This window comes from Sinocyclocheilus grahami, unplaced genomic scaffold (assembly GCF_001515645.1).
Source record: "Sinocyclocheilus grahami isolate Dianchi unplaced genomic scaffold, SAMN03320097.WGS_v1.1 scaffold337.1, whole genome shotgun sequence".
Lineage (NCBI taxonomy): Eukaryota > Metazoa > Chordata > Actinopteri > Cypriniformes > Cyprinidae > Sinocyclocheilus > Sinocyclocheilus grahami.
Genome location: NW_015505516.1, coordinates 458,380 through 483,109, shown reverse-complemented (window position 1 = coordinate 483,109; position 24,730 = coordinate 458,380). Strand labels below are relative to the sequence as shown.

General features: G+C 36.2%; 2 protein-coding genes across 4 annotated transcripts; both read right to left on the bottom strand.

The window, feature by feature from the left end:
• Positions 1-618: 618 nt before the first annotated feature.
• LOC107602905 (mucin-4-like) lies at positions 619-10,960 on the bottom strand. 3 transcript variants are annotated; one of them, XM_016295520.1, is made up of 7 exons: positions 10,831-10,960; positions 10,542-10,703; positions 9,900-10,097; positions 7,454-8,927; positions 5,123-6,069; positions 1,778-1,895; positions 619-1,697 (listed from the first exon to the last, which is right to left on the bottom strand). In XM_016295520.1, exons 1-7 carry the CDS (start codon positions 10,951-10,953, stop codon positions 1,522-1,524), a joined length of 3,198 nt encoding a protein of 1,065 aa, XP_016151006.1. In that variant the 5' UTR covers positions 10,954-10,960; the 3' UTR covers positions 619-1,521. The 3 variants fall into 3 exon arrangements, with proteins under 3 accessions (XP_016151006.1, XP_016151008.1, XP_016151007.1); XM_016295522.1 differs by lacking the exon at positions 10,831-10,960 and adding an exon at positions 10,229-10,271 and having other exon boundaries at positions 10,542-10,618; XM_016295521.1 differs by lacking the exon at positions 10,542-10,703.
• Positions 10,961-11,653: 693 nt separating this feature from the next.
• On the bottom strand, positions 11,654-21,881 carry LOC107602875 (uncharacterized protein KIAA1211-like). The gene is made up of 8 exons (XM_016295486.1): positions 21,286-21,881; positions 15,821-15,961; positions 14,001-14,072; positions 13,767-13,893; positions 12,738-12,873; positions 12,449-12,610; positions 11,807-12,004; positions 11,654-11,686 (listed from the first exon to the last, which is right to left on the bottom strand). The coding sequence occupies exons 3-8, from the start codon at positions 14,056-14,058 to the stop codon at positions 11,654-11,656; spliced, it is 714 nt and encodes a 237-aa protein (XP_016150972.1). The 5' UTR covers positions 14,059-14,072; positions 15,821-15,961; positions 21,286-21,881.
• Positions 21,882-24,730: the final 2,849 nt, after the last annotated feature.

Sequence of the window (24,730 nt, the reverse complement as noted above, 5' to 3'; positions counted from 1 at the left end):
TTTGACAATTTGTCTTACCAAATGTGGTATTTTTATGGTGTTATAAATGTGGGATAGTTATTTCATTTGTAATGAAGTGAAATAAGTATGGTGCTAATTTGGCATACAATATTTTTTAAATGGGTAACATTAAAAATAAATCAAAGAAGAAAATAGAATCTTTTAATACAAGTTTTTAATACAATTTATTGTATTCACTCATGCAAAAATTACCATGATATCCATAATTTGCCATTCCAAATGAAGTATTGTTGGTGGTAATTTCACAGACACGCACACACACACATATATGATGGTAACACTAGAATAAAAATAAAGATAGCAGTTGTTTTTGTATTATATTTTATAAGTCAATACAAAAAAAATGATCTATAGTTTGCTAATTTGCCATTCCAAATATGGTAATTTGTTTTGTTTGTTTTTAAAAAATAAAATAAAACAGAATAACAAATTAAATGGATTAACTGAAAAATATTCTGAAAGCTTCTTACATTGTGTAAAGTACATCCCATATTCTACTTTCAAACAATATTTATTTTATTATTATTTTTGTTGTTGTGTTATTGATATTTTATATTCATGATCAATTCTAAACCACATGTCCCAGATTTAGTAAGATTAATTTATTGAAGGAATTGGAGTTGGTATTTTCAAAAGCAAGCTCCGAGTAATTTGAAATATTCTTACAGTCACATAATTTAACATTTAACATAAAAGAACAGAAATCTTCAAATCTAATAGATGTCAGAAAATCAACGGGTGATATAATGTCACAATACATACCAATTCTTGGATGGAATTTATGCAAATAAATACAATTTGTCAATGGAAAGGAAATAATCATACTAATCATTTTCACATGAAAACAATGATACAATGTGTTAAACCTGAGAACATATTACATATTGCAACATATTACATGGGAGACCGTTATTGTTTTTGTGTGTCTGCACACGTGTGAGTAGGTAAAACATATGGTACCATCTATTTCTCTTCCTGAGATCTCACTCAGGGTGCTTTTGATTGAGTCTCAACCTGAATTTGTTTCCCTTCCCTTCCATCTCTGATCTACTTTCTCACTCAGTTCTGTTGTGCTGCACTGTGGTGCATTTACACAATACATTACCAGCAGCTGTTAGCCAGTGTTGCAAGAGAACATGACTTCTCGTTTTTGTTTCGTTGGTACCTATCTGCTGTGCATACATTCATACTTCACATGGAGAGAACGCAAGCAGCTCACGTGAGGTTTTAGAAGACAAACACTATTAGGAGGTTTACTGACTGATGAATGTGCAACTTTCCCTCATTAATATACATAAGCAATAGTGGCTCACTTCCAGAACACACTGCTTTAACATCAACTTCAAAGTCTACTGAAGTTTACATGAAGCAAACCTCTGATTGCATGGATGCAACTTCAGGAAACGCTAGCCTGAAAATGCCCTCAGATCCTACAACCTCAGCATCCAATTCTGAATATTTCTTTCTTGCACTCGTAAACTCTTCCATGTCTATGTTTTTTTAGTCCATAGTCTTATTACTCCATGCCAGGGATTTCCTCTTGGCCAGCTCCATCCAGGATGGTTGGGCAGTGTCACGGACAGACTGCAGAGGAGATGATGAAGGTGGCGTTGATTTCTGCTGCCATTTATCCTCTCTGTCTGCTGACCTCGTGGGAACAGGAGAGACCGATGCTTCTAGAAATATCGACACCATATATAAGCATATACTTCAATTGTAGCTGTCATGTAAAACTGATATTGTGTAACCCACTTACGCATTGACAAACTCGAGTCGAATCCTGTGCCTATGCCTGAGAGCTTTGAGATCGGTCTGAGAGGAGCTGAAGATTGAGATGTGGTTTGGGACTCTGCTGTGGACTTCGACTCACCTGTCTATCAAAATCAGTAAAGAGGAAATCTGAAACAATTGACAAAGCAAAACACCACAAACAGAACATACTGTACTAGATATTATGAGCAAATAGTACACGTGTCCCCTCCGTAAAGAGTCCTTTATTTTAATTTATAAATGTATGATTCATATTAATAATTAAAACTCAAATGTCAACATGGCTTACAAATATCCAAGGGATAAGACACCATGTGGTATTTTTTTTCTTGTTTAAAAAAATAATGTTTTTTTGTTACTATGGTAATTATCAAAGTCTTTAGATCTCCCTGGATTATTAATTTCTTATTTTGTGATTTTTGATTTGCAGATATATTTGACTGTGTTATGATATTACCTGTCCTAACTAATTATACTGTTCAAATGTTTGGGGGTCATTAATATTTTTTCGGGCAGAAAACACTTTTATTAAAGGGATAGTTCACCCAAAAATGAATATTCTGTCAATAATTACTCACCCTCATGTTGTTCCAAACCCGTAAGACCTTCGTTCATTTCGGAATATAAATTAAGATATTTTTGGATGAAATTCGAGAGCTTTCTGACCCTGCATACACAAAATCAGTAAAGAGGAAATCTGAAACAATTGACAAAGCAAAACACCACAAACAGAACATACTGTACTAGATATTATGAGCAAATAGTACACGTGTCCCCTCCGTAAAGAGTCCTTTATTTTAATTTATAAATGTATGATTCATATTAATAATTAAAACTCAAATGTCAACATGGCTTACAAATATCCAAGGGATAAGACACCATGTGGTATTTTTTTTCTTGTTTAAAAAAATAATAATAATGTTTTTTGTTCCTATGGTAATTATCAAAGTCTTTAGATCTCCCTGGATTATTAATTTCTTATTTTGTGATTTTTGATTTGCAGATATATTTGACAGTATTATGATATTACCTGTCCTAACTAATTATACTGTTCAAATGTTTTGGGGTCATTAATATTTTTTCGGGCAGAAAAATTAACACTTTTATTAAAGGGATAGTTCACCCAAAAATGAATATTCTGTCAATAATTACTCACCCTCATGTTGTTCCAAACCCGTAAGACCTTCGTTCATTTCGGAATATAAATTAAGATATTTTTGGATGAAATTCGAGAGCTTTCTGACCCTGCATACAGTAGATAGCAACGTTCTGAAGTAGAACATCCATCTCTCTTAGTTCATTGTCTGCATATTCTGGTTCGAATAAGTAAGGATGAAGTCATGTCGAAATATTCAGACATGTTTTATGTGCATCTTCCTCTGCTTGTAAACAAGGTGCAGCGCATTCGGGTTCCACATCAGAACGCTGACTCCTGCATCAGCAGTACCACACACATGCGCCATGGTACTGTTGTGAACATATAAATTAAGATATTTTTGGATGAAATTCGAGAGCTTTCTGACCTGCATACAGTAGATAGCAACGCAACTGACACGTTCTGAAGTAGAACATCCATCTCTCTTAGTCCATTGTCTGCATATTCTGGTTCGAATAAGTAAGGATGAAGTCATGTCGAAATATTCAGACATGTTTTACGTGCATCTTCCTCTGCTTGTAAACAAGGTGCAGCGCATTCGGGTTCCACGTCAGAACGCTGACTCCTGCATCAGCAGTACCACACACATGCACCATGGTACTGTTGTGAATGCGCATTAAAGACTGACACAGAAGAAGAAATTGTTGAATAAAGTCATTATTTTAGTTTTCTTTGCGCACAAAAAGTATTCTCGTAGCGTCATAAAATTACGGTTGAACCCCTGATGTCACATGGACTATTTTAATGATGTCCTTACTTCCTTTCAGGGCCTTGAATGATTCAGTTGCGTTGCTGTCTATGCAGGGTCAGAAAGCTCTCGGATTTAATCAAAAATATCTAAATTTGTGTTCTGAAGATGAACTAAGGTCTTACAGGTTTGGAACGACATGAGGGTGAGCAATTAATGACAGAATTAAAATTTTTGGGAGAACTATCCCTGTAAGTAAGGATGCATTATATTGATGAAAAGTGACAGTAAAGACATTTATAATGCAACAAACGTTTTCGATTTTAAATAAATGCCGTTCTTTTGAACTTTCCAATTATCAAAGAATACTGAAAAAAAAATGTATCACGGTTTCCACCAAAATAAGCTGCACAACTGTTTTCATTGTAGTGTACTGTAAATAATATCACTGAGCATTAGCTTAAAAGGCTTTCTGATGCCTTTTCAAACTTTATTTAATTTTTTTGTGAGGAACAAGAACCAATGGCTTTAAATGCCAATGATGACATTTTTTCAAAATTGTTTTGAAACAAAAGCACAAAATGAGATCAAATGAGACAGTATGGGGTCCAAATGAATGTCTGGTACTGATGACAAAATGTAAATTTTTGGGAGAACTATCCCTGTAAGTAAGGATGCATTATATTGATGAAAAGTGACAGTAAAGACATTTATAATGCAACAAACGTTTTCGATTTTAAATAAATGCCGTTCTTTTGAACTTTCCAATTATCAAAGAATACTGAAAAAAAAAATGTATCACGGTTTCCACCAAAATAAGCTGCACAACTGTTTTCATTGTAGTGTACTGTAAATAATATCACTGAGCATTTTTTTTTCCTGAAACAAGTTCAGTAATTTGAAATAACATTTATATTTTAAAAATCCAAATTTTCAGTTAAGTCATACACTAATTAGTATTATAATATTCCTTGATCTCACAGCAAACCAATTTTGTTTGATAGCTACCTGCATCAGTACTAGCATTTGTTATTTGTGTTAACTTTTCACCAACATCCAAGAAATAAAGTAAAAACGTAACATAAATGTGATATTAATTGAATTTACAAACTAAAAAAATGTATATTGCGGACATGAACACAGGTTTAATTCTGTCATGTGACCCCCACATGTATTTACCCTAAAGTCATGTTTCTGGACAAAAATGTGCTTCCAAACTAGTTTCGAAGTATTGAAATAGAATTTGTGTGCTAAAGTTAAACAAAAAAGATTATTGACACTTGTGAAATTTGATTAATAATTAGCATTTCCATCTGCTAAATCAGTAAACATTTTGATGCTCTAAACATTTTTTTGCAAGACAGATGGAAACTTGACTAGTGTGAAACAATCACTCCTTTTTCAGAGGCTGAAGTAAGTGTCCTTTCTCTGGTTTATATATGACTGAATAAACTGAGTGTGTTTGGAGATTACATAAACAATAATACCTTGGTTGCAGCAGTTGTTTGGTTCTCCCAGCACTGTAAGAGCGAGGTCTTGTTTCCTAATCCTGCTGCCCACACTGGTCTGCCATCTTCAGGACCGGTCCCTTTCCCCTGAGATGCAGACGCCCTGTCAGGTTTCCCTGAGATTACACTGGGCTCTCCCCCCTCATTCTGAGGCTGATCCTTTGAGACAGTATTGGCAGACGGTTGGGACGTTAACTCTGGGCTTGACGACAGATGTGGGTAACCTGGGGGTGCTGTGGGACTCAGTATAGCTTGTGTGGGGGTCTGTGATGCTGCTCGCAGTGGTGATGACGGCTGGATGGGTGGTGTCTGTGGTGCCAATGATTGTGATGGCTGTTTTGCTGTGTTTACAGCAGTGGATTGCACATTCAATGTGCATGTAACTGTAGACTGGGTTGGTTTTGTTGTTGAATTAAACATTTGAGTCTTGGACTGAAACTGGACTTCTCTGGTACTATCAATCTGAGTCTGATTTGAATTTGAAGGTTGGTTTGTTGTTCCAGTCTGAGTTTGCATCAACTGAGTGGCAGATTGTATGGATCTTCCAGAATGCTGTGCAGATGGCAGCGGTTTTGTTTCTGTAGGTCTCAAAAGAGGTTGTGTAGTCATCGGCTGGCTTGAAATGTTCTGTGTGATTCTTGGATTGGCTTGTGAAGTGGATGTTTGTGGTTGTGTTGTAGTCAAGGTTGTTGGTCGAGATTGCAAGCTAGGAAACTCAGGCAGTCTACTGGTAAAGAGCTGTTGAAGACTTCTGGTCTTCTCTCTTGCCATCTCCATCCAGGACACCTCTGAAGCAGTAGATGTTGGTGGGTTCTCCTGAGAGGATACCGCTGTAGTCTCTTCTGGAGGCAAGCCTGTACCTTCTTTAGCTGGTGAAGGTACAATCTTAGTGGATTTACTGGCTGATGATGAGGGCTGAGGAGGTTCTGAAAATGCAGAATATTTATTTATCAAAATACCATTCATCTTAGTTGACCAATCGAAAGCAGTGACTTCTCTGTGAGCTGTTTCATGCATCGCAATACTATTGATAATGGACAGAGGACCATTTTTTATCACAAAATTTTGCTTATGTGCATGCATCTTTTAAGTTGTTGTAGCACCATTTTTTGTTTAGTATTGCTATTTAAAAAATAAGCAATTAGTGAATTGTAACATTTATGAAAATTAACCATGGATTTACTACAAATAAAACCAAAAAAACATGGTTATTTTATTTAAACCATGGTTAACACAAATTAACCATGGTTTGGCTACACTAACCATAGTCTAACCATGGTATTTGTAGTAAAACTGTGGTTCTATCATGACAACTCTCAGAAGATTTTAGCATGGTAATGGATATGACAATGTAAATGTATTTGGTCTTGGTGGAATATATATGCTAAGCTGCTGAATTGCTGCTGCTGTTGGTTATTTTCTGTAATTGTAGATTATCGCTGCTGCAAGCAAGTGCAGGAACTTGCTACTGCCAATACATACACAGATACGGTGTTGTGAGTATTTAAGACATACTGCTGCTGCACAAATAGCATATATAATAACCTGTAGCAGATCTATACAGGTGGAGCTGGGGAAGGTGGAGGGTTTCAGAGGAACTCTGAAAGCATGCTGCGAACAGCTCTGCTGAATGCTAACCAGCCATTTAAATGTAAAGCAACAAGCTCATTGGCTGCGTATGCAACATAAACCAATCAGATTGTGCCAAGTCATTTAACACTGTGAATATAATCAGTTTACATTAAGGACCCATCAGCCTGCGCCATCTAGAGTTTCATGACAGAAATTGTAAAAAAAAAAAACATGGTTACAACATTTTTACTATAGTAAAACCATGGTTAATTTCCATACTGTAATACCTAAATTCTTTATGATTTTATAATAATCATGTATCACTATTTACTGTACTGCTCTGCTGGTTGGTATTATTTTTAAATTATACTAAAATCAACTAATCATTAATAGGCAATAAAGGTAATAAATACTTTATTGGTTTAGTTATTTAGTAAAGTCCATTGTTAGTTCAATAAGACAAGGTATAACTTAAACAGAGATCTATGAGCCCAATCTACCGTTTGTTTACTCAGTTGAGTAACCGCCATCAGTGTAATTACAGACAAGCACAGTTAAACATTTGGACAAATCAGCTTTCTAAATGCTCTGACTCAGACAAGCACAGACTGTTTCCTGGTATGACCTGGATCATCATTCTCATAGGATATGTAGCTGTTCACATTTGTCATAATTGCAACTAAATAGGCCAGAGGCTTAATCTTCATGCACCTTGGGGAACCACAAAAAGAAACTCACCAGCCTGTCTGAGGACGCCAGCTCTCTCTTTGTCTCTACAGAAACTCTTAGGTGGTGAACCGGAGGAATGAACTGACGTTGCGGACGCATCGGTTTGGAAAGAAGGTTCTTTGAGTTTAGCATGGACTTTTGTAGACCCCATGCCAATGCATTGGTCTTCAGGTTGCAGATAGCTGGTTGAATCGGATTGTGAGGCCGGAGGTGAAATCGATGCACTGTGGTGTTTAACTCTATCTTCTGATTGAGCTTTGTCCAAGCGAAACTTTAGCGAAAGAGAGGTAGAGCGAAGCTTCACTCCGAATGCATTTGTAGCCTCTCTCTCTTTTCCCACAGTCACATCTTCCATCACATCCTCAACTGCCTCTTCTGCCACCTCCACCTCCTGTACTCCTTCTTCAGTAGCCTCTACCCCAATCTCCTGCTTCTCGTTGTCCTGACTCTCCTCCACATCCGGGGCCCGAGGATGGCTCTTTGCTAGATCAGTGAACTTTGTTGGTATCACTGGAGAAGTGTCCGTTTTGTCTTCCTTCTTTGAAATTAGTGGTAAGTTAGCAGATGGGCCTTTTATTGTTTTCTCGACTTGTGAACTTACTTGCCGCTCTATCTTGATATTTAAAGGAGGTTTGGCAGGAGATGGAGGTTCCTTTTTCAGTCCAGCTTGTCCAACTACTCCAGTGAAGCTTGCAGTCCTCGGCCGCTCTTGACTCTTGTCTGAGGAGACATTAAAGTGGAACGATCCAGACACAGTTCTTTGACGCTTTATGGATTCTGTTTGAGTGTGATCTTCATGACTAACAGCTGACACTGTGCTGACTGGCTGAAGGGTCCTGGACTCATGTTTGTCATCTGTGGAAGCTATATTTCTCCTCAGAGATGATGGTCTCAGATTTACTCCACAAATCACATTGGTTGGAGCATGAGTAGAGGCTGGGCTTTTCTCTATATTTACTGCATTCTGAACACAGTTTTTGTCCATCTTGGTTTGTATTAGCACAGCATTAGACTTCTCATATTTCACAGGACGCAATTCTGGTGTGGTAGTTACACTTGGTCTTACAGTTGACACAATGTTACTTTGGGTGTTCTCGAGTAGTTTGGAGCTACTGAGCATCTCACTCACTTCTCCTTTTCCCTTTTTGTCAATTGGCACCACTGGGATTGGTGGTTTGGCTACTGGTGACACAGCTGCAGTTGTTTCCCGTAGGCTAGGGCTTGGAGGTGATGTGGACAGGATGTTTCTCTCAATCTCAGGTTCAGCAGAAACTTGTCTAATATCTCCAGACGTCTGCAGAGACATTAAAGGTGAAACTGGAACTGGACTCTTGATTTGTGAAGTCGTAAGCCTCTCCCCCCGTAAGACCTGTGAGGAATACGAGCGAGCGCGAGGTATCTCTTTTACAGAAGTATCTTCCTCCCTAGTAGTCAGCGATTGGTCCAGATTGTTCAAACTCTCAGATCGTGCTCTGCTTCCAGCCTACACAGGAAGTGCAATGTACAAATATAGAAAAATCTATTAAATATGAACTATGTGAACTAAATATGAACTATATGGAAAATTATATTTTAAATTTCTGTTCTTCCACAAGCATTAGAGTTCTTCAGGAATAAGTCCTAAAACCCAGAAATTAGGATTTTTGAACTTCTGGTTCCATTGTCCTCAAGTCAAAGGGTTTTTGAAATAAGTTCTGTGGTTAACACAAGCTCACGATATTTCCTAATTTTATTCTACAAAATAAAATACATCAGTAATACCCCACTCATGATTTTATTTTTGCATTTTTCTTGATAGGACAGTGGAGGAGATCTGAGTGGGAGAGAGAGGGACGAGATCAGGAAAGGTCCACGAGGCGGTATTCAAACTCGGGACACCCAAAGAGCAACTGTGCCATATTTCTGCGTGCTGCCCACGAGGCTATCGGTGCAGACACTCTTGATTTTTAAAAGTATTTAAAAATAAGGTTGTTAACAAGTGGCTAAATGAGACTACAGATTGTTAAGAACACTAAACATCATCACGCCAAGCACGTAAACTTATCTACTAACTAGTCCACTTTCACAGCCTCGTTGTGTTTACTTTTCTAACTATTCTAATTCAAGCTTTCCAACTTGTAGATTTTAAATAAAGACTGAAAGAGTTGTCAGAAGATTAAGCATGTTGACGTTGAAGTTGTGCATTGTGTAGTTTGTTTATAGCCTAACTTTTTACTTTTAAGCTTTTTACTTCTGGCGATTGTATTTAGGTTTTAAAATTTATAAAGGCTGATGAATTTTTGATGAACAAAACTTGTAAGAATCACAAACTTTTGTTGGTCACAGAGCTTACTTCCTACAATATTTCAAAAGCCAGTGGAAAAATCACACTGTTTTTTTTGTCGAGGGAAACTGGGTGATGCTAATGGATACCAATGGATAATACGTTTTAGAAGGATCCATTAAAAAGGCTCACCGAAGTGGTCACCCTCCTGTTCTTGGCACTGGCTCTTTGATTCTTAGGTTTGAGGGACATACGGTGACGGGCAGCAGAGTTGTCCAGGAGGGAAGTGAATTGTGGAGGAGTGCTGAAGTCCACTGAGCCAGGGGCAAGTGGGGAAAAGGGTGCAGGTGCTGGGCTGACCGGCCGAGGAGAAAGCGGCTGTGAAGAGGCCTGGAAGGAAAGGAAAAGGGACATTAGACAATATTTAGGACCAAAAAAACCCCATTCAAATTTAAGCCATAAATCAAATATATGAATGACAGGTATAATGTCAACACGTCAGTGAAATGGCAGCAGGCTACCTGTTCTTCCTACTCACTTCCTGTTTCAGCTAAGCTCAAGGTGCTATGGTTTTTGGGAGGGATAGAAAACGGCAAACATCATGACATAGAAGTTTACGTGAGATTTAGGCTGGGGTAGTAACAGCAGTAATGGAGACACAAAATGAGCCACACAAACTCGTGCAGATGTTTGATTAATGATAGTCTGAAAGGCCAAAGCTATGCAGAAAACATGCATTTAACACCAACACATGCATGTATTAGTGACAATACACTAAAATACACTATGTCACAACAAAGATACTGGAATGCTGCTGTATTATAGTTGAAGCACCTTGTTCGATATGCTCATGTATATTCCTTCTCCACGGGAAACTTCAGAGGGGCTACGAGGAAGGCTGTCATCTTCTGAACTTCCACCTAAGTCTACACGCCGTTTAATGGGCAACAGAAGTGGATGAGGACCTAAATGCAGCTTTTGCTGCTGGAGTTTTATCTGATCAAACAAAATAAATCATCTTAAAGTCTATTCGAAACATTTCCGTCAGTCACACTGATGAGTGTTTATAAAGTGGGGCATTTTAGCTATAATAAGAGTGTTTTGAATGTGTTGTCTGTCTTACCTGCAGAGCTCGAATTTTGCCATGAATGTTCTCTTGAGACAGAATTCTAAGTGGTTCAGGGTCTGAATGACTGTGCTCTGCATAAAAAATGCTGTCATTTGAAAATGCCCGGGATCCCAGCATGCCTTTGGAGCAACTTTGAAGAAAAGATGTAAAAAGCAAAGAGGGGCATGTTATCCCTTGTGAATTTTTTTTTTAAAAGAGCATTTGTTATGGAAATAATATATAGTTTACATTTATTTTAAATTCATGCATTTATTTTAATAGCGCCATTTTGGAGAATATCCGCTGGACGTAAACAACATATGCTGTTCTGTGTCAGCTGCGTCACACGCTGTTTTCGTTCAGATCCTGTAGCGCCAGTTTGGAGAATATCCGCTGGACGTAAACAGCATACGCTGTTAACGTCCAGCTGATATTCTCCAAAATAACACTACAGGGTGATGCGGAGGAGACGAATAGTTGAATAAAGTCGTTATTTTTTTTCTTTTGTGCACAAAAAGTATTCTCTTAGCTTCGTAAAATTACGGTTGAACCCCTGATATCACATGGATTATTTTACCAATCTCCTTGCTACGTTTCTGGACTTGGGAAAATTTCAGTTGTATTGCTGTCTATGCAGGGTCAGACAGCTCTCAGATTCCATCAAAAATATCTTAAATTGTGTTCTGAAGATTTAAGCATGTTGACGTTGAAGTTGTGCATTGTGTAGTTTGTTTATAGCCTAACTTTTTACTTTTAAGCTTTTTACTTCTGGCGATTGTATTTAGGTTTTAAAATTTATAAAGGCTGATGAATTTTTGATGAACAAAACTTGTAAGAATCACAAACTTTTGTTGGTCACAGAGCTTACTTCCTACAATATTTCAAAAGCCAGTGGAAAAATCACACTGTTTTTTTTGTCGAGGGAAACTGGGTGATGCTAATGGATACCAATGGATAATACGTTTTAGAAGGATCCATTAAAAAGGCTCACCGAAGTGGTCACCCTCCTGTTCTTGGCACTGGCTCTTTGATTCTTAGGTTTGAGGGACATACGGTGACGGGCAGCAGAGTTGTCCAGGAGGGAAGTGAATTGTGGAGGAGTGCTGAAGTCCACTGAGCCAGGGGCAAGTGGGGAAAAGGGTGCAGGTGCTGGGCTGACCGGCCGAGGAGAAAGCGGCTGTGAAGAGGCCTGGAAGGAAAGGAAAAGGGACATTAGACAATATTTAGGACCAAAAAAACCCCATTCAAATTTAAGCCATAAATCAAATATATGAATGACAGGTATAATGTCAACACGTCAGTGAAATGGCAGCAGGCTACCTGTTCTTCCTACTCACTTCCTGTTTCAGCTAAGCTCAAGGTGCTATGGTTTTTGGGAGGGATAGAAAACGGCAAACATCATGACATAGAAGTTTACGTGAGATTTAGGCTGGGGTAGTAACAGCAGTAATGGAGACACAAAATGAGCCACACAAACTCGTGCAGATGTTTGATTAATGATAGTCTGAAAGGCCAAAGCTATGCAGAAAACATGCATTTAACACCAACACATGCATGTATTAGTGACAATACACTAAAATACACTATGTCACAACAAAGATACTGGAATGCTGCTGTATTATAGTTGAAGCACCTTGTTCGATATGCTCATGTATATTCCTTCTCCACGGGAAACTTCAGAGGGGCTACGAGGAAGGCTGTCATCTTCTGAACTTCCACCTAAGTCTACACGCCGTTTAATGGGCAACAGAAGTGGATGAGGACCTAAATGCAGCTTTTGCTGCTGGAGTTTTATCTGATCAAACAAAATAAATCATCTTAAAGTCTATTCGAAACATTTCCGTCAGTCACACTGATGAGTGTTTATAAAGTGGGGCATTTTAGCTATAATAAGAGTGTTTTGAATGTGTTGTCTGTCTTACCTGCAGAGCTCGAATTTTGCCATGAATGTTCTCTTGAGACAGAATTCTTAGTGGTTCAGGGTCTGAATGACTGTGCTCTGCATAAAAAATGCTGTCATTTGAAAATGCCCGGGATCCCAGCATGCCTTTGGAGCAACTTTGAAGAAAAGATGTAAAAAGCAAAGAGGGGCATGTTATCCCTTGTGAATTTATTTTTTAAAAGAGCATTTGTTATGGAAATAATATATAGTTTACATTTATTTTAAATTCATGCATTTATTTTAATAGCGCCATTTTGGAGAATATCCGCTGGACGTAAACAACATATGCTGTTCTGTGTCAGCTGCGTCACACGCTGTTTTCGTTCAGATCAAATCACAACAATGTAGGAAACAGATCCGGCATGACGCAGCTGACACAGAACAGCATACGCTGTTAACGTCCAGCTGATATTCTCCAAAATAACACTACAGGGTGATGCGGAGGAGACGAATAGTTGAATAAAGTCGTTATTTTTTTTCTTTTGTGCACAAAAAGTATTCTCTTAGCTTCGTAAAATTACGGTTGAACCCCTGATATCACATGGATTATTTTACCAATCTCCTTGCTACGTTTCTGGACTTGGGAAAATTTCAGTTGTATTGCTGTCTATGCAGGGTCAGACAGCTCTCAGATTCCATCAAAAATATCTTAAATTGTGTTCTGAAGATGAACGAAGGTCTTACGGGTTTGAAACGACATGAGGGTGAGTAATTAATGACAGAACTTTCATTTTTGGGTGAACTAACCCTTTAAACTTTACATTATTACTTCAAGTGAACTTTACAAGTAGAGTTGTTTTAAATATACTTTTAAGGTTTGAAGTACACTACATTCAAAGCAACGGCGTACATTTCATTTTCACAAGGGATCATCAAATCGTGTATAGCTTTTACTTGCTTCAAAGTTTTACTTTATGATCAAACATTGTCCATTTTTAATTTGTTGATGTTAACTTTGGTAAGTTTAGCTTTTCTTCAATCACACCATGCTGACACTGTGAACACTTACTCGGAGTCGTCCACACTCAGTGTGATGTCACTTTCAGACTGACTCGGCTTCATGCCACTATCATCCTGTTTCCTCCTTATCTTCCCAAACAGGCGTGACTTAGACTTTAACCTGGACTTCTTCCTTCCTAAACATCAAACATATCATGCCTTTAGAATAGTATGTCATATATTATAAAAAACTGAGACTGGATTAACTGATGACAGCATTGAGCTTTACTGAAAGATTTCTGACCTGTTAAGTCGTCACTGCCTTCTCCCTCTGGGTCTCCTGAAGCCCCCAGAACATTCATCTTCACCGGTACAGCTGCTAATGAGGACTGTTACACAGAAATCAGATGAGACAGAATGAGGAGTAAAAAATAAATACAGGCGGGGTATGGAAAGCGTCAGTGGAATTATCAAAGGGAATGTTCTAGTCTAATGTAGTAAGACAATAGCAAATGATAGTTTACTAACTATTAACTGTTACTTGTTGTTCTTAAATTCACAATAAAGTAAAGTAGTTGTTCTACAAAGGAGAGCAGCAAACGAGTAATTTATTGACATGTAAAATACTAGAGGAATGGCATATCTCTGGTGTGGCAATGTGGCTAAATTCTAAATCTGATAACAGAAGGCTTTTCTCAACCCAACAAGACCAAAGGTTTCTTCTGCAGTCATATTTTCCATGTGTTTTTCCATTACTGAAAATGATGGATGTTATGTTCAAAATTTGAGGACAGTAAGTTAATATTTTTTGAAGAAATTAATACTTTAATTTAGCAAGGATGCATGAACTTGAACAAAAGTAGCAGTAAAGACATTTAAAAAAAACTTAATTGAAAATGTCTATTTCAAATAAACACTGTTCATTTGAACTTTCTATTAATCAAAGAATGCTGAAAAAAATGTATCCCAGTTACCACAAAAAATAATAAGCCTGGAGTAATGGCTGCTGGAAATTCAGCTTTGGAATAAATACATTTTAAATAGAAAATAGTTACTTGAAATTGTATCAATATTTCACAGCGTTCCTGTTTTTACTGTATTTTTGTTTTGAATGGTAGTGTATATAAGTGATTTTTTTGTTTTAATTTAATTAAATCTGTTATGTGCTGCATGAATCACATATTAAATGCAGACTGTGTTAAATCAGGGGTCAATAACCACAGGCATGTGTGATACCATTGGCATGCAAGCTAGATTGTTATTTATTTAGTACTATTTCCTCATTGTCAAACGACTTGTTAAGAACCAGTTGACTTGTTTACGTAGATATTAAGTAAAATATGTGAGACTGTGTCCTTTATTTGGACAATGTTCCTCACACTTATTTCAACCTTATAGGCGTCACTATCCTTTATTATAACAAACCTTTCTTATCTCTGACCATGCCTTGATAATGCAGATATGCAACAGAAAAAAAACCAAAGTCCACCCAGTCCATCCCTTTGCTGCTCTGTGTTTGCTTTCCTAATTAACACAGAAGAAACACCAAACATGTTTCTTAGTGTTAATTGTTAAAATTATTAAATAAAATATGTCTCCATGTTTGAGTACACAAGATTGAATTCTCATGTAGTTGAGGGATTTTCTTAAAAACATTTGGGGGTGAAACATTACGCAGACACGCATATGCAAAGCTGAATTTTGAGCATCATTACTTTAGTCTTCAGTGTCACATGATCCTTCAGAAATCATTTTGCTGCTCAAGAAACATGTTTTTATTAATGTTGAGGACAGTTGGACAGCTTTATTGTAGATGTTTTGTAGAAACAGTGATCAATTTTTTTCAAGATACGTTGAATAAAAAGTTCAAAAGAACAGCATTAATTTAAAATAGAGATATTTTGTAATCTTGCGTAATAAAATGTTTTCTTTCAAAAACAAAAATATTATTGACCCCGAACTTTAAACATTAATACTAATGACTGACTTTGATTACTTATTGAATATTTATATATCATATATAAATAATGAAATTGCTATGAATGATGCTGTACTATAGTTACCCTGGACAACAAAACATATGTACTTCAAATAATATTAAGCAAGATAAATGACATCACTTACTTTGTCAGTAAAATCCTTCTTTCCTCGTTTCTGTGTGATTTAGCTTCTGTTCTTCCTTTTAAAAGATACACATGATGTCCTTACATCCTATGAACCATGACAGCTCTGTCCCAATCACAACCATGCAGAGAGATGGAGGAACTGAAAGACAGACCGGAGAACGCAAAATCAGGAGAGGAACTACTGAAAAAAAGAAAGCAAGGAAAAGGAAAAGGAAAAGGAAAAGCAGGCTCTGACAAAGAGACACATTGATGGATTTGATGTTTGGCAGTAAGGAGTTGGACACACACTGACTGGCAACTCATGCTTTCCCTGCATGCCTAAGCTTCTTACTAAGCACTAAACAGCTTTTGGAGGACAGAGAGTGTGCTGCTGCTGGCCGAGTGAAGGCATCAACACACCACCCAGCACTCTATCAACAAGAGCAAGTGTGTATATGTTGATAGCAAGAGCATATGAACAGAGCAGTCAGGTCAACTGCAGGTATCCAGAGCATCACATCTGATTTATATTCCTCTTGTGTTTGTAAATTATTTGTTAGAGACAGTTGAAAATATCACTGTTAAGACAACCGAACAACTGTGGTTTGCGTCATGCATTTGCATCCACACGTCAGAGTAGGTCAGTTTTTGTATGCAAATCATTTAAACACTGTCATATTCCACTCAAAGTTCACTATGGAGGAACTGAAAGACAGACCGGAGAACGCAAAATCAGGAGAGGAACTACTGAAAAAAAGAAAGCAAGGAAAAGGAAAAGGAAAAGGAAAAGCAGGCTCTGACAAAGAGACACATTGATGGATTTGATGTTTGGCAGTAAGGAGTTGGACACACACTGACTGGCAACTCATGCTTTCCCTGCATGCCTAAGCTTCTTACTAAGCACTAAACAGCTTTTAGAGGACAGAGAGTGTGCTGCTGCTGGCTGAGTGAAGGCATCAACACACCACCCAGCACTCTATCAACATGAGCAAGTGTGTATATGTTGATAGCAAGAGCATATGAACAGAGCAGTCAGGTCAACTGCAGGTATCCAGAGCATCACATCTGATTTATATTCCTCTTGTGTTTGTAAATTATTTGTTAGAGACAGTTGAAAATATCACTGTTAAGACAACCGAACAACTGTGGTTTGCGTCATGCATTTGCATCCACACGTCAGAGTAGGTCAGTTTTTGTATGCAAATCATTTAAACACTGTCATATTCCACTCAAAGTTCACTTAAGCTGGATGAAAAATGAATCTTCTATTTTTGTCTGAGGTCAGTTTACTTTTTAGAAAGAAATTATTACTTTTGTATATATATTTTTTTATCTGGGACCCATTCATTGTCTTTTTTCTTAAATGTCATTATGATTGTGGTCTGAATTTCTTTCTGTGTGTGCATGCGTGCATACCTATGTATGTAAATACTTTCTTTTTGGAAGGATTTGTTTGTCGAAATATGTGCGTATATATTTAATTATGGTTAAAAAATGTTGTTTCTAAACTTTAATGATTCATCATGTATTCTATACATACTTGACGTACTCTGTATTAATATATATTTTTTTATCTGGGACCCATTCATTGTCTTTTTTCTTAAATGTCATTATGATTGTGGTCTGAATTTCTTTGTGTGTGCATGCGTGCATACCTATGTATGTAAATACTTTCTTTTTGGAAGGATTTGTTTGTCGAAATATGTGCGTATACTTTATGGTTAAAAAATGTTGTTTCTAAACTTTAATGATTCATCATGTATTCTATACATACTTGACGTACTCTGTATTGCAGTATAATTATGCATTGAGAATTTTTTTCTTCTTCTTTATTGTATGTATTTTAAACTTAGCTTGTTTTATTTTATTTACATATTTTATTTTTAATACTTTTATTCCGCAAAGGCACAAATTAAATTGATCAAAAGTGACAGTAAAGACATTTTTTAATGTTACAAAAGCGGTTTTATTTCAAATACTGTTCTTTTGAACTTTCTATTCATCCTAGAATCCTGAAAAAAGGATTCCTCAAAAACATTGATAACAGTAATAAATGTTTTTGAGCACCAAATCAGCATATTAGAAAGATTTCTGAAGGATCACGTGACACTGAAGACTGGAGTAATGATGCTGACAATTCAATTTTGCAATCACAGGAATAAACAACTGTATGTTTTATTTTGAATTGTAATAATATTTTACAATATTGCTGTTTTACTGTATTTCTGATCAATTACATGCAGCCTTGGGTGACCTCTTTCCAACAATATTTAAAAAAAACTATTGAATGGCAGTGCACAATGTAACAAATGTTACAAATATGGGGCAAAATATTAAATTAGTATTAGCCAGATTACCAAGTGACAGATGAAGATGAATTTAACATCAACAGTAACATATGAAAATATCATAAGCCTATATTTAGTTGTCTTAACTACATGTGGTTAGTTATTTTATTAATATTTGACCATATCATGGAAGACTAGTCAGTTAATAACCACTTGTTAAACCACATCTGAACCAGACTCATGATCTACTTCTCAGTATTGTGTGCATGACAAGAAATAAATGAGCAGATACTGCTATCTGTGATGCAGAGATCATAAGCATATTTAGATTCATACGCTCAGGTGAGACGGTGGAGCTGAACAGATGATGTGCTTCCTTTCCTTCTGTGCAGACAACAACAGGAGCTTTCAACTCCCTCCTGTGTTACTATAAGTAACTGTGAAAGTAGGCTACAGCCTATTTGAAATGTTTAAAAGGTGAGATAAAGAAATGACAGACAAGGCTCTCAAAAGAAAGCACTGGGTCAATTGTACATGTACATCTAGACATGTACGTCTCCTTCACTGACTTTTTAACCCTAAAAATGTTACTCTCTCATTAAACTACCCATTATCTCTGAGGATGGAACGTTTTGTATCTGGCGCTCCACAAAGCACAGAGCAGCTTTGCCCCAGATACAGGCATAAATCTGTGTCAGGATCCAGAGTTGGCAACAAATCCCTCTCCTTTTCTTCTACTGGACAAAAGTCAGCTCGACATCTGCGTGACTTTCAGCCAGCCTACATTATGCGTCTGGCCTTCAATATAATCCATCTGTCAATTTACATTTTCATATTCAGACATGCATATTGAAGGGAAGCAAAAGTATTCTGCACATATGCCTCTTTCAATGCAAACCAGAATGTTTTACTACTGCTGACACTTTTCTCCGATTATTGCTGGACAAACAAATATATTGACATTGCATGCTGAACTGTTTCAGAAATGTATGGCCTGCTTGCTTGCATTCATGCCATGATCTGATTTGATTGATATATTTTCATTTCCTTATGTTATGTATTATGTGCATAAAGTATTTGATCAGTTTTCATAGTTAAAGCACATTGCACACAGCTTAGAGATTGTGTTTCAATATATCTGTACAAGTACAGTGTAATAGTAATATATAATGTTTTTTTATTATTGTTATAGTAACTTGCTTGTTTGTTTTTGTTAAGGTAATTAAAATGCACTAAGGGAGACTAGAGCTAGTTGTTATAATGTAGGCTGTAGGTTTTGAGTGATACCAGAAAAACATGCTCGTTTCCTCTAGCAGTGGTTTTGTATGTTGGATTCAAACACCTAGATCTCTTAAATTAATATAATTTTTGTGAACTCAGCGTATTTTAGTATTATTAAGATACTGTTATAGTTTTTATTAAAAATTTTAAATATTCTAAATTGTTATTTTATTGTTTTTGCTGAACAATATTTTGAATTGTTTTTATTTATTTTATTTTGGTCAAGGTTTTAGTAATTTGTGTTTTTGTCTGTTTTTATTATTTTTTTCTCAAATATGTTTTCGTATTATTTTTTCTCAACTATGTCGACATAGTTTTTATTAAATTGATTTCAGTTTTATTTTTAGTTATTTTAGTACATCAAGTTAAAGTCAATGAAAATGAAAAATGTTTCCTTGACAACTAGCTGTATAAATAAAATAAGTTTTTTTAATTTTATTTCAGTTAAAGTTCATTTTATTCCAAGTAGTTTATTCCAAATGTTTTTTATGGTTTTAGTTGACATGTTCAATACTACAATTAAAATGAACAATAACTGTTGGGTAACAAGTAAACACAACAAAACCACACTAAGGTATGTTCAGACAAAATTCAACTATTAAATGGAGGGAGATTTTAGGGATTTTTTTCATAAATGATCAGGACAATTCATCATGCGTTTCAACGTAGTAGCCTAATTTTTTTAATTTATTAATTATACAAATATGTTGTATTTTGCTGGTCAAAATATTGGTTTTGTATTCTTGCTTACGGTTACATTTATGCAGGTTTTTTTTACCCATGCTTGACACGCTGCTATTCATTCATGTTCTCACACATTATCAGTGTGCGTTAAATAAACGGTAGCCTATTTTTTATTCTGTGAAATAATGACTTTATATGTCTACAAAAAAACTCAATAAACCTTCCTTGGAATAACATCAACTGCAGTAAAGTGAGACCGCAGGTCTCCCATAAAAATGATCAGTCAACTTTCTATGACATAGGATTTATGCATGCAGCATCAGATCAAATCACATAATCGTGGTGAATCATACAAAACCTCTAAAGAATGTTGGTTAAATATTTCACTTCAAAATCATATGAAGTTACATTTTTGCACCGTTAGGATTATTGGAGCATTGTGACATTGTTTTATGGAAATTAAGTACAACACTTACCCAATAATAAATAAATAAAATTCTCAAAATTGCTAAAAATGCAACGTAAAATTGTTTAAAAAAAACAAAACAATAAACAAACAAAAACTAAATTGTATTACAGGGGAATCGAGCTGAATTCTCATGAAAATACTGTCACAATACGAAAAATCTTAATATGTCCTGGATATGTTTCATGAGATTCACCATCATCACTCCAGTCTGCGCCCTTGAGAGAAGAATAGTGTTATTTAGAGACAACGCTCTATATTTTTCATATGAACTGAGATGAGGAGCACATATCGAGATTAAGGGCGATTATAGATTTAATCTCCTCCTGCAGGGAATTCATGCGAGTTTCATTGCAACTAATGGTTTCTAATATGACAGGCAAAAGAAGCAATAACTCATACAAACATGTCCAAGCAAACAAATACAAACACCACCACCGACTGCTTTTGATTTAGTTATTTAAAATCTGTATCACCAGTCCTTTCACAAACAGCAAGCCTTTTATAGTATTCTGTCTTAAATAAAGTCCATTAAATACGATATATACGAAAAAGATATTCAAAAACGCATGAAATTATGGGTTTTCGTTTGTACAATCAGTGTACATGTCACAATTCCCGCATATTTATGAGTTTCGATTTAAAAAACAAAACACAAACTTACCGTAACCACTATAACAACATCTTAAATCAAAATTAACACGATAACTGACACATGCCTGTCCTAAAACTTCATATAAATATAATGTAGTCGCGTATACTCACATACTGAGGTAAATCATGGAGAAAGTGCAGGTGAGGCGATCTCTGGCATTCACTTGCTCTTTAACCGAGCCGGTGGAGCAAAACACCGGCGTTTCAAGCGATACTTTGTTATCCACAAGCTGTAATATAAAGCAAATCGTTCGCTTTTACACGACGACTGGAAGTGTAAAAGGACCTCAGGATGGCGCTGCTGCTGCACAGAATATATTTGCAAAACGTTTTTATTAAGGGCACTTACTAGTGACTAACATTTTTACAGACTACTACCTTATTTACAAATGCACTTCGGTTTTTATTATGATTACAGAAGCAAACATATAATAAATACATATCAGTATCCAATCACCCCATCATATACTAGTGCATAAATGGTTTAAATCAGCAGAATAGAAGTAATAGCAATTACTATAGTTGTAATTACTATACTAATAATTCATATCAGAACATTTTAGCAGGCAATAAAATCACTCCTAATTTAAAAGCTGTAAATGGGATCAAAAGGCACATTTCCAGTCGTCCGGGTTGGAATGTGAGGATTGCATTCGAAATTACGTCCCACAGATAAGCCAGACCGTGGAGAAGCTTTCGAATCAAGATTATGTCGTCTTAGTGTGTTTTGTATGAAAAATGTCTACAGTAGTCTCATGACACTCTCTCAGATCATAATCACAGTATCCTACAGAGAAGCGACCCTTAAAAAAAAAGAGGGGGGAAAGTATTTTACATATCCATTACGCAAACACGTACAAATAACAGGTTATTTTTTGAATATTTCACAGGTTTGTGTTTCACTTAGGTGGTACCTTTGGCTTTTTGAAATAATCAAGTCCCCTGCCGATCTTAATAATCCAACCATTATTAAACCTGAGAAAACAAAATGAATATATAGAACAGAAAGAGTAAAGACACATTATCCTCCAGTGTGTTTTCTGTAACATACAGTAAATGAGAATGATTTGAGATGTACCTGATCTCCCTGTCATGAATAGTAGATGAGTACTGGATGTCCAGACAGACATTTTGACTCTGCAGCGACTGCTTTATTTCTGCCAGGGCACTGGTTTGCTGAGCAGAGCTGTCCTGGAAAACCACAAGATTAAGGTCAACTTTAATGGAAGCCTCTGATGAACAAAATGCTAAACCTTGCACATTGTTTTCTGTGCGTGTTAGTCAATGCAAATATAAAACGATTTGTAGAAGTTGGAGACCCTTACCTCGTCCTGTGAGGTCAGAAGGTGAATCGTCTTTACTTTACACTGGCATTTCAGCAGCATTTCACAGAAACGAAGGAAGTTATACAACTACAAAGGAGAATATTTGTAATTTATCATTCTGAGATATATTACTGCACTTATTAGTCACTCTGTAGTCTTTTGTACTATACTACATATTCAGAAGCATCACTGTCGTCTCTACCTGATGGACATGCCGTACATAAGGGTCCTCCACCCAGACTTCAGTCAGTCCGTCTCTGATGTAGGGTTTCAAGAGGGATTCATAGCTGAAACCAGTGGAACTGTCTGCTATCTTTATCTGCTCATGGTATTTACCCTCTGACAGGTAATCCAAAGTAACACTAAATCAATAAAGGCACATTTACATATTTAAAATTAATTATACGGTGGCGTGTCAATTTTCTTCGAAGGCGAATACAACTTTTGGAGCGAAAACAACCAGTTTTAAATCAGAAGCTGTTGTATGTTTTTACTCTTCCGGTGGGAACTAAAGTGTGAATACATCCGTTTCTATTATGTTGAAGGACCAGTCCTCGCTTCCGCTACACAATAAAAGTCCATAAATTAAAAGTCAAAAAAATGGTTCCGCTCAGTTATGTTATGAATTATAACGATGCATCATTCAATAATTTATTGTCCAGATAGCTACAGAAACTATATTATATATTAAAATTCTATATTAAATCCATGTAGGCCTGCTTAAATTTAAACACATTTATTTTTTGCTGCATTTGTGAGCTTTTATGTAAAAAAAAAAAAAAAGCCAATGAATGCAATGTGTGCAAATGTGTGGCATAAATATGCTATGCTTAAATGGACTTATAATAAAGATAACGTATATCAACTTTAACTGATTTAAATAAATGCAAAGGTGCAACTCATGTAAGAAAAAATAAATACTCTAATAGTTCGATTATTCCCGTAACACTGTGTCTGTGAAAAAAACATTCCCTGTCATTTCCAGACATTCTCTCAGATCATAATCATAGTAAATCATAGATACAGTAAAATATCTAAATAAGACTGAGGCTAAAAGGGTTGAGAAATGTCTCAGTGAGACAATTAATGTGATTCAAACTGGTTTAAGGGGATGTTTTGTAAATCTAGCATTCAAATAGGATTCAGAATAAATTGACGCTACAGGATGGTTTTAAACTGCAGCTCATCTACTGAAAGAAAATGTAATGGTGTTGACAGCTCATAGTGTTGTCAATATTATATTCAAAACTATTGCATGTCACAGCCATTTTTTATATCGTTAAAATGAGGGAAATTATCTAAATTGTGTGAGGACATATGGTCGTTGTGACAGAAAATAACAGCACTTACTTGCATATAATAACCCTATTTGGAAACAGATGTTCAATATATGTTTAATCTGGTTGGTTTTGGGGAGGAGGTCATGTTAATGTAATTTTATAAAATTAGTAAAATAAACAATAAATAAGATTAATATTAAGGTGAAAATATTCAAAAAACTAAAAGTAGGTAAATGTGTTTCATGTCTCAAGAGTTTGTGAACTAGTACTTAATTTGCATATTACCTAATATTGTTTTCTGGGTTTTCTGTTTTTTTTTTGGGGAAAGGTTCCATGGAACCATAAATGCCAATTAAAAACATAATTTTTAAGAGTTAAAGAACTGTAAAAATAGAAATTTAGAAAATGGCAAAATATTGAAGTAAAAACATATGTACTGTGTTCTTCTTTTGCCCTTCTCTTATTACTCACTGAAACCAGTTTGTATGAACATTTTCCCTCTCATCATTTCTCTGTCTTTTTTTTCCTGCTTGTTCATAAAGGGGCAATGATGACCACAAACAACATCAGAACATGTGAATGAAAAGCTGGCTGGGCCGCTCCAACAGTTTTAACGGTCGAGCAAGCCTGTTTTATTCACCGTTATGTGGGTGTAGTAGGGGGTGTTCTTTTAATGTACACAGTTTAAGAGTTGGGTGGAGCTGCATTTAGTGAGGAAGCATTTTATAGTTTAAATGGCTGAGAAGATTGAGTGAGAGCAAAGGACAGATGTGGTTCGGGCAGCCGTGGTGAGGAAACCTAAAGCCTGCTGTCTGACCAGCACCACAGTAACAGCATACTTCCCATTCTTCCTCCAAACCTCAGACCAGCCACGCCATTTCCTCTCGCCAACTGCCCAGAGCTTCCTCCTGCTTTGGCATGAATGGAGGTTGGAGAGTTGTTCAGTCAGTC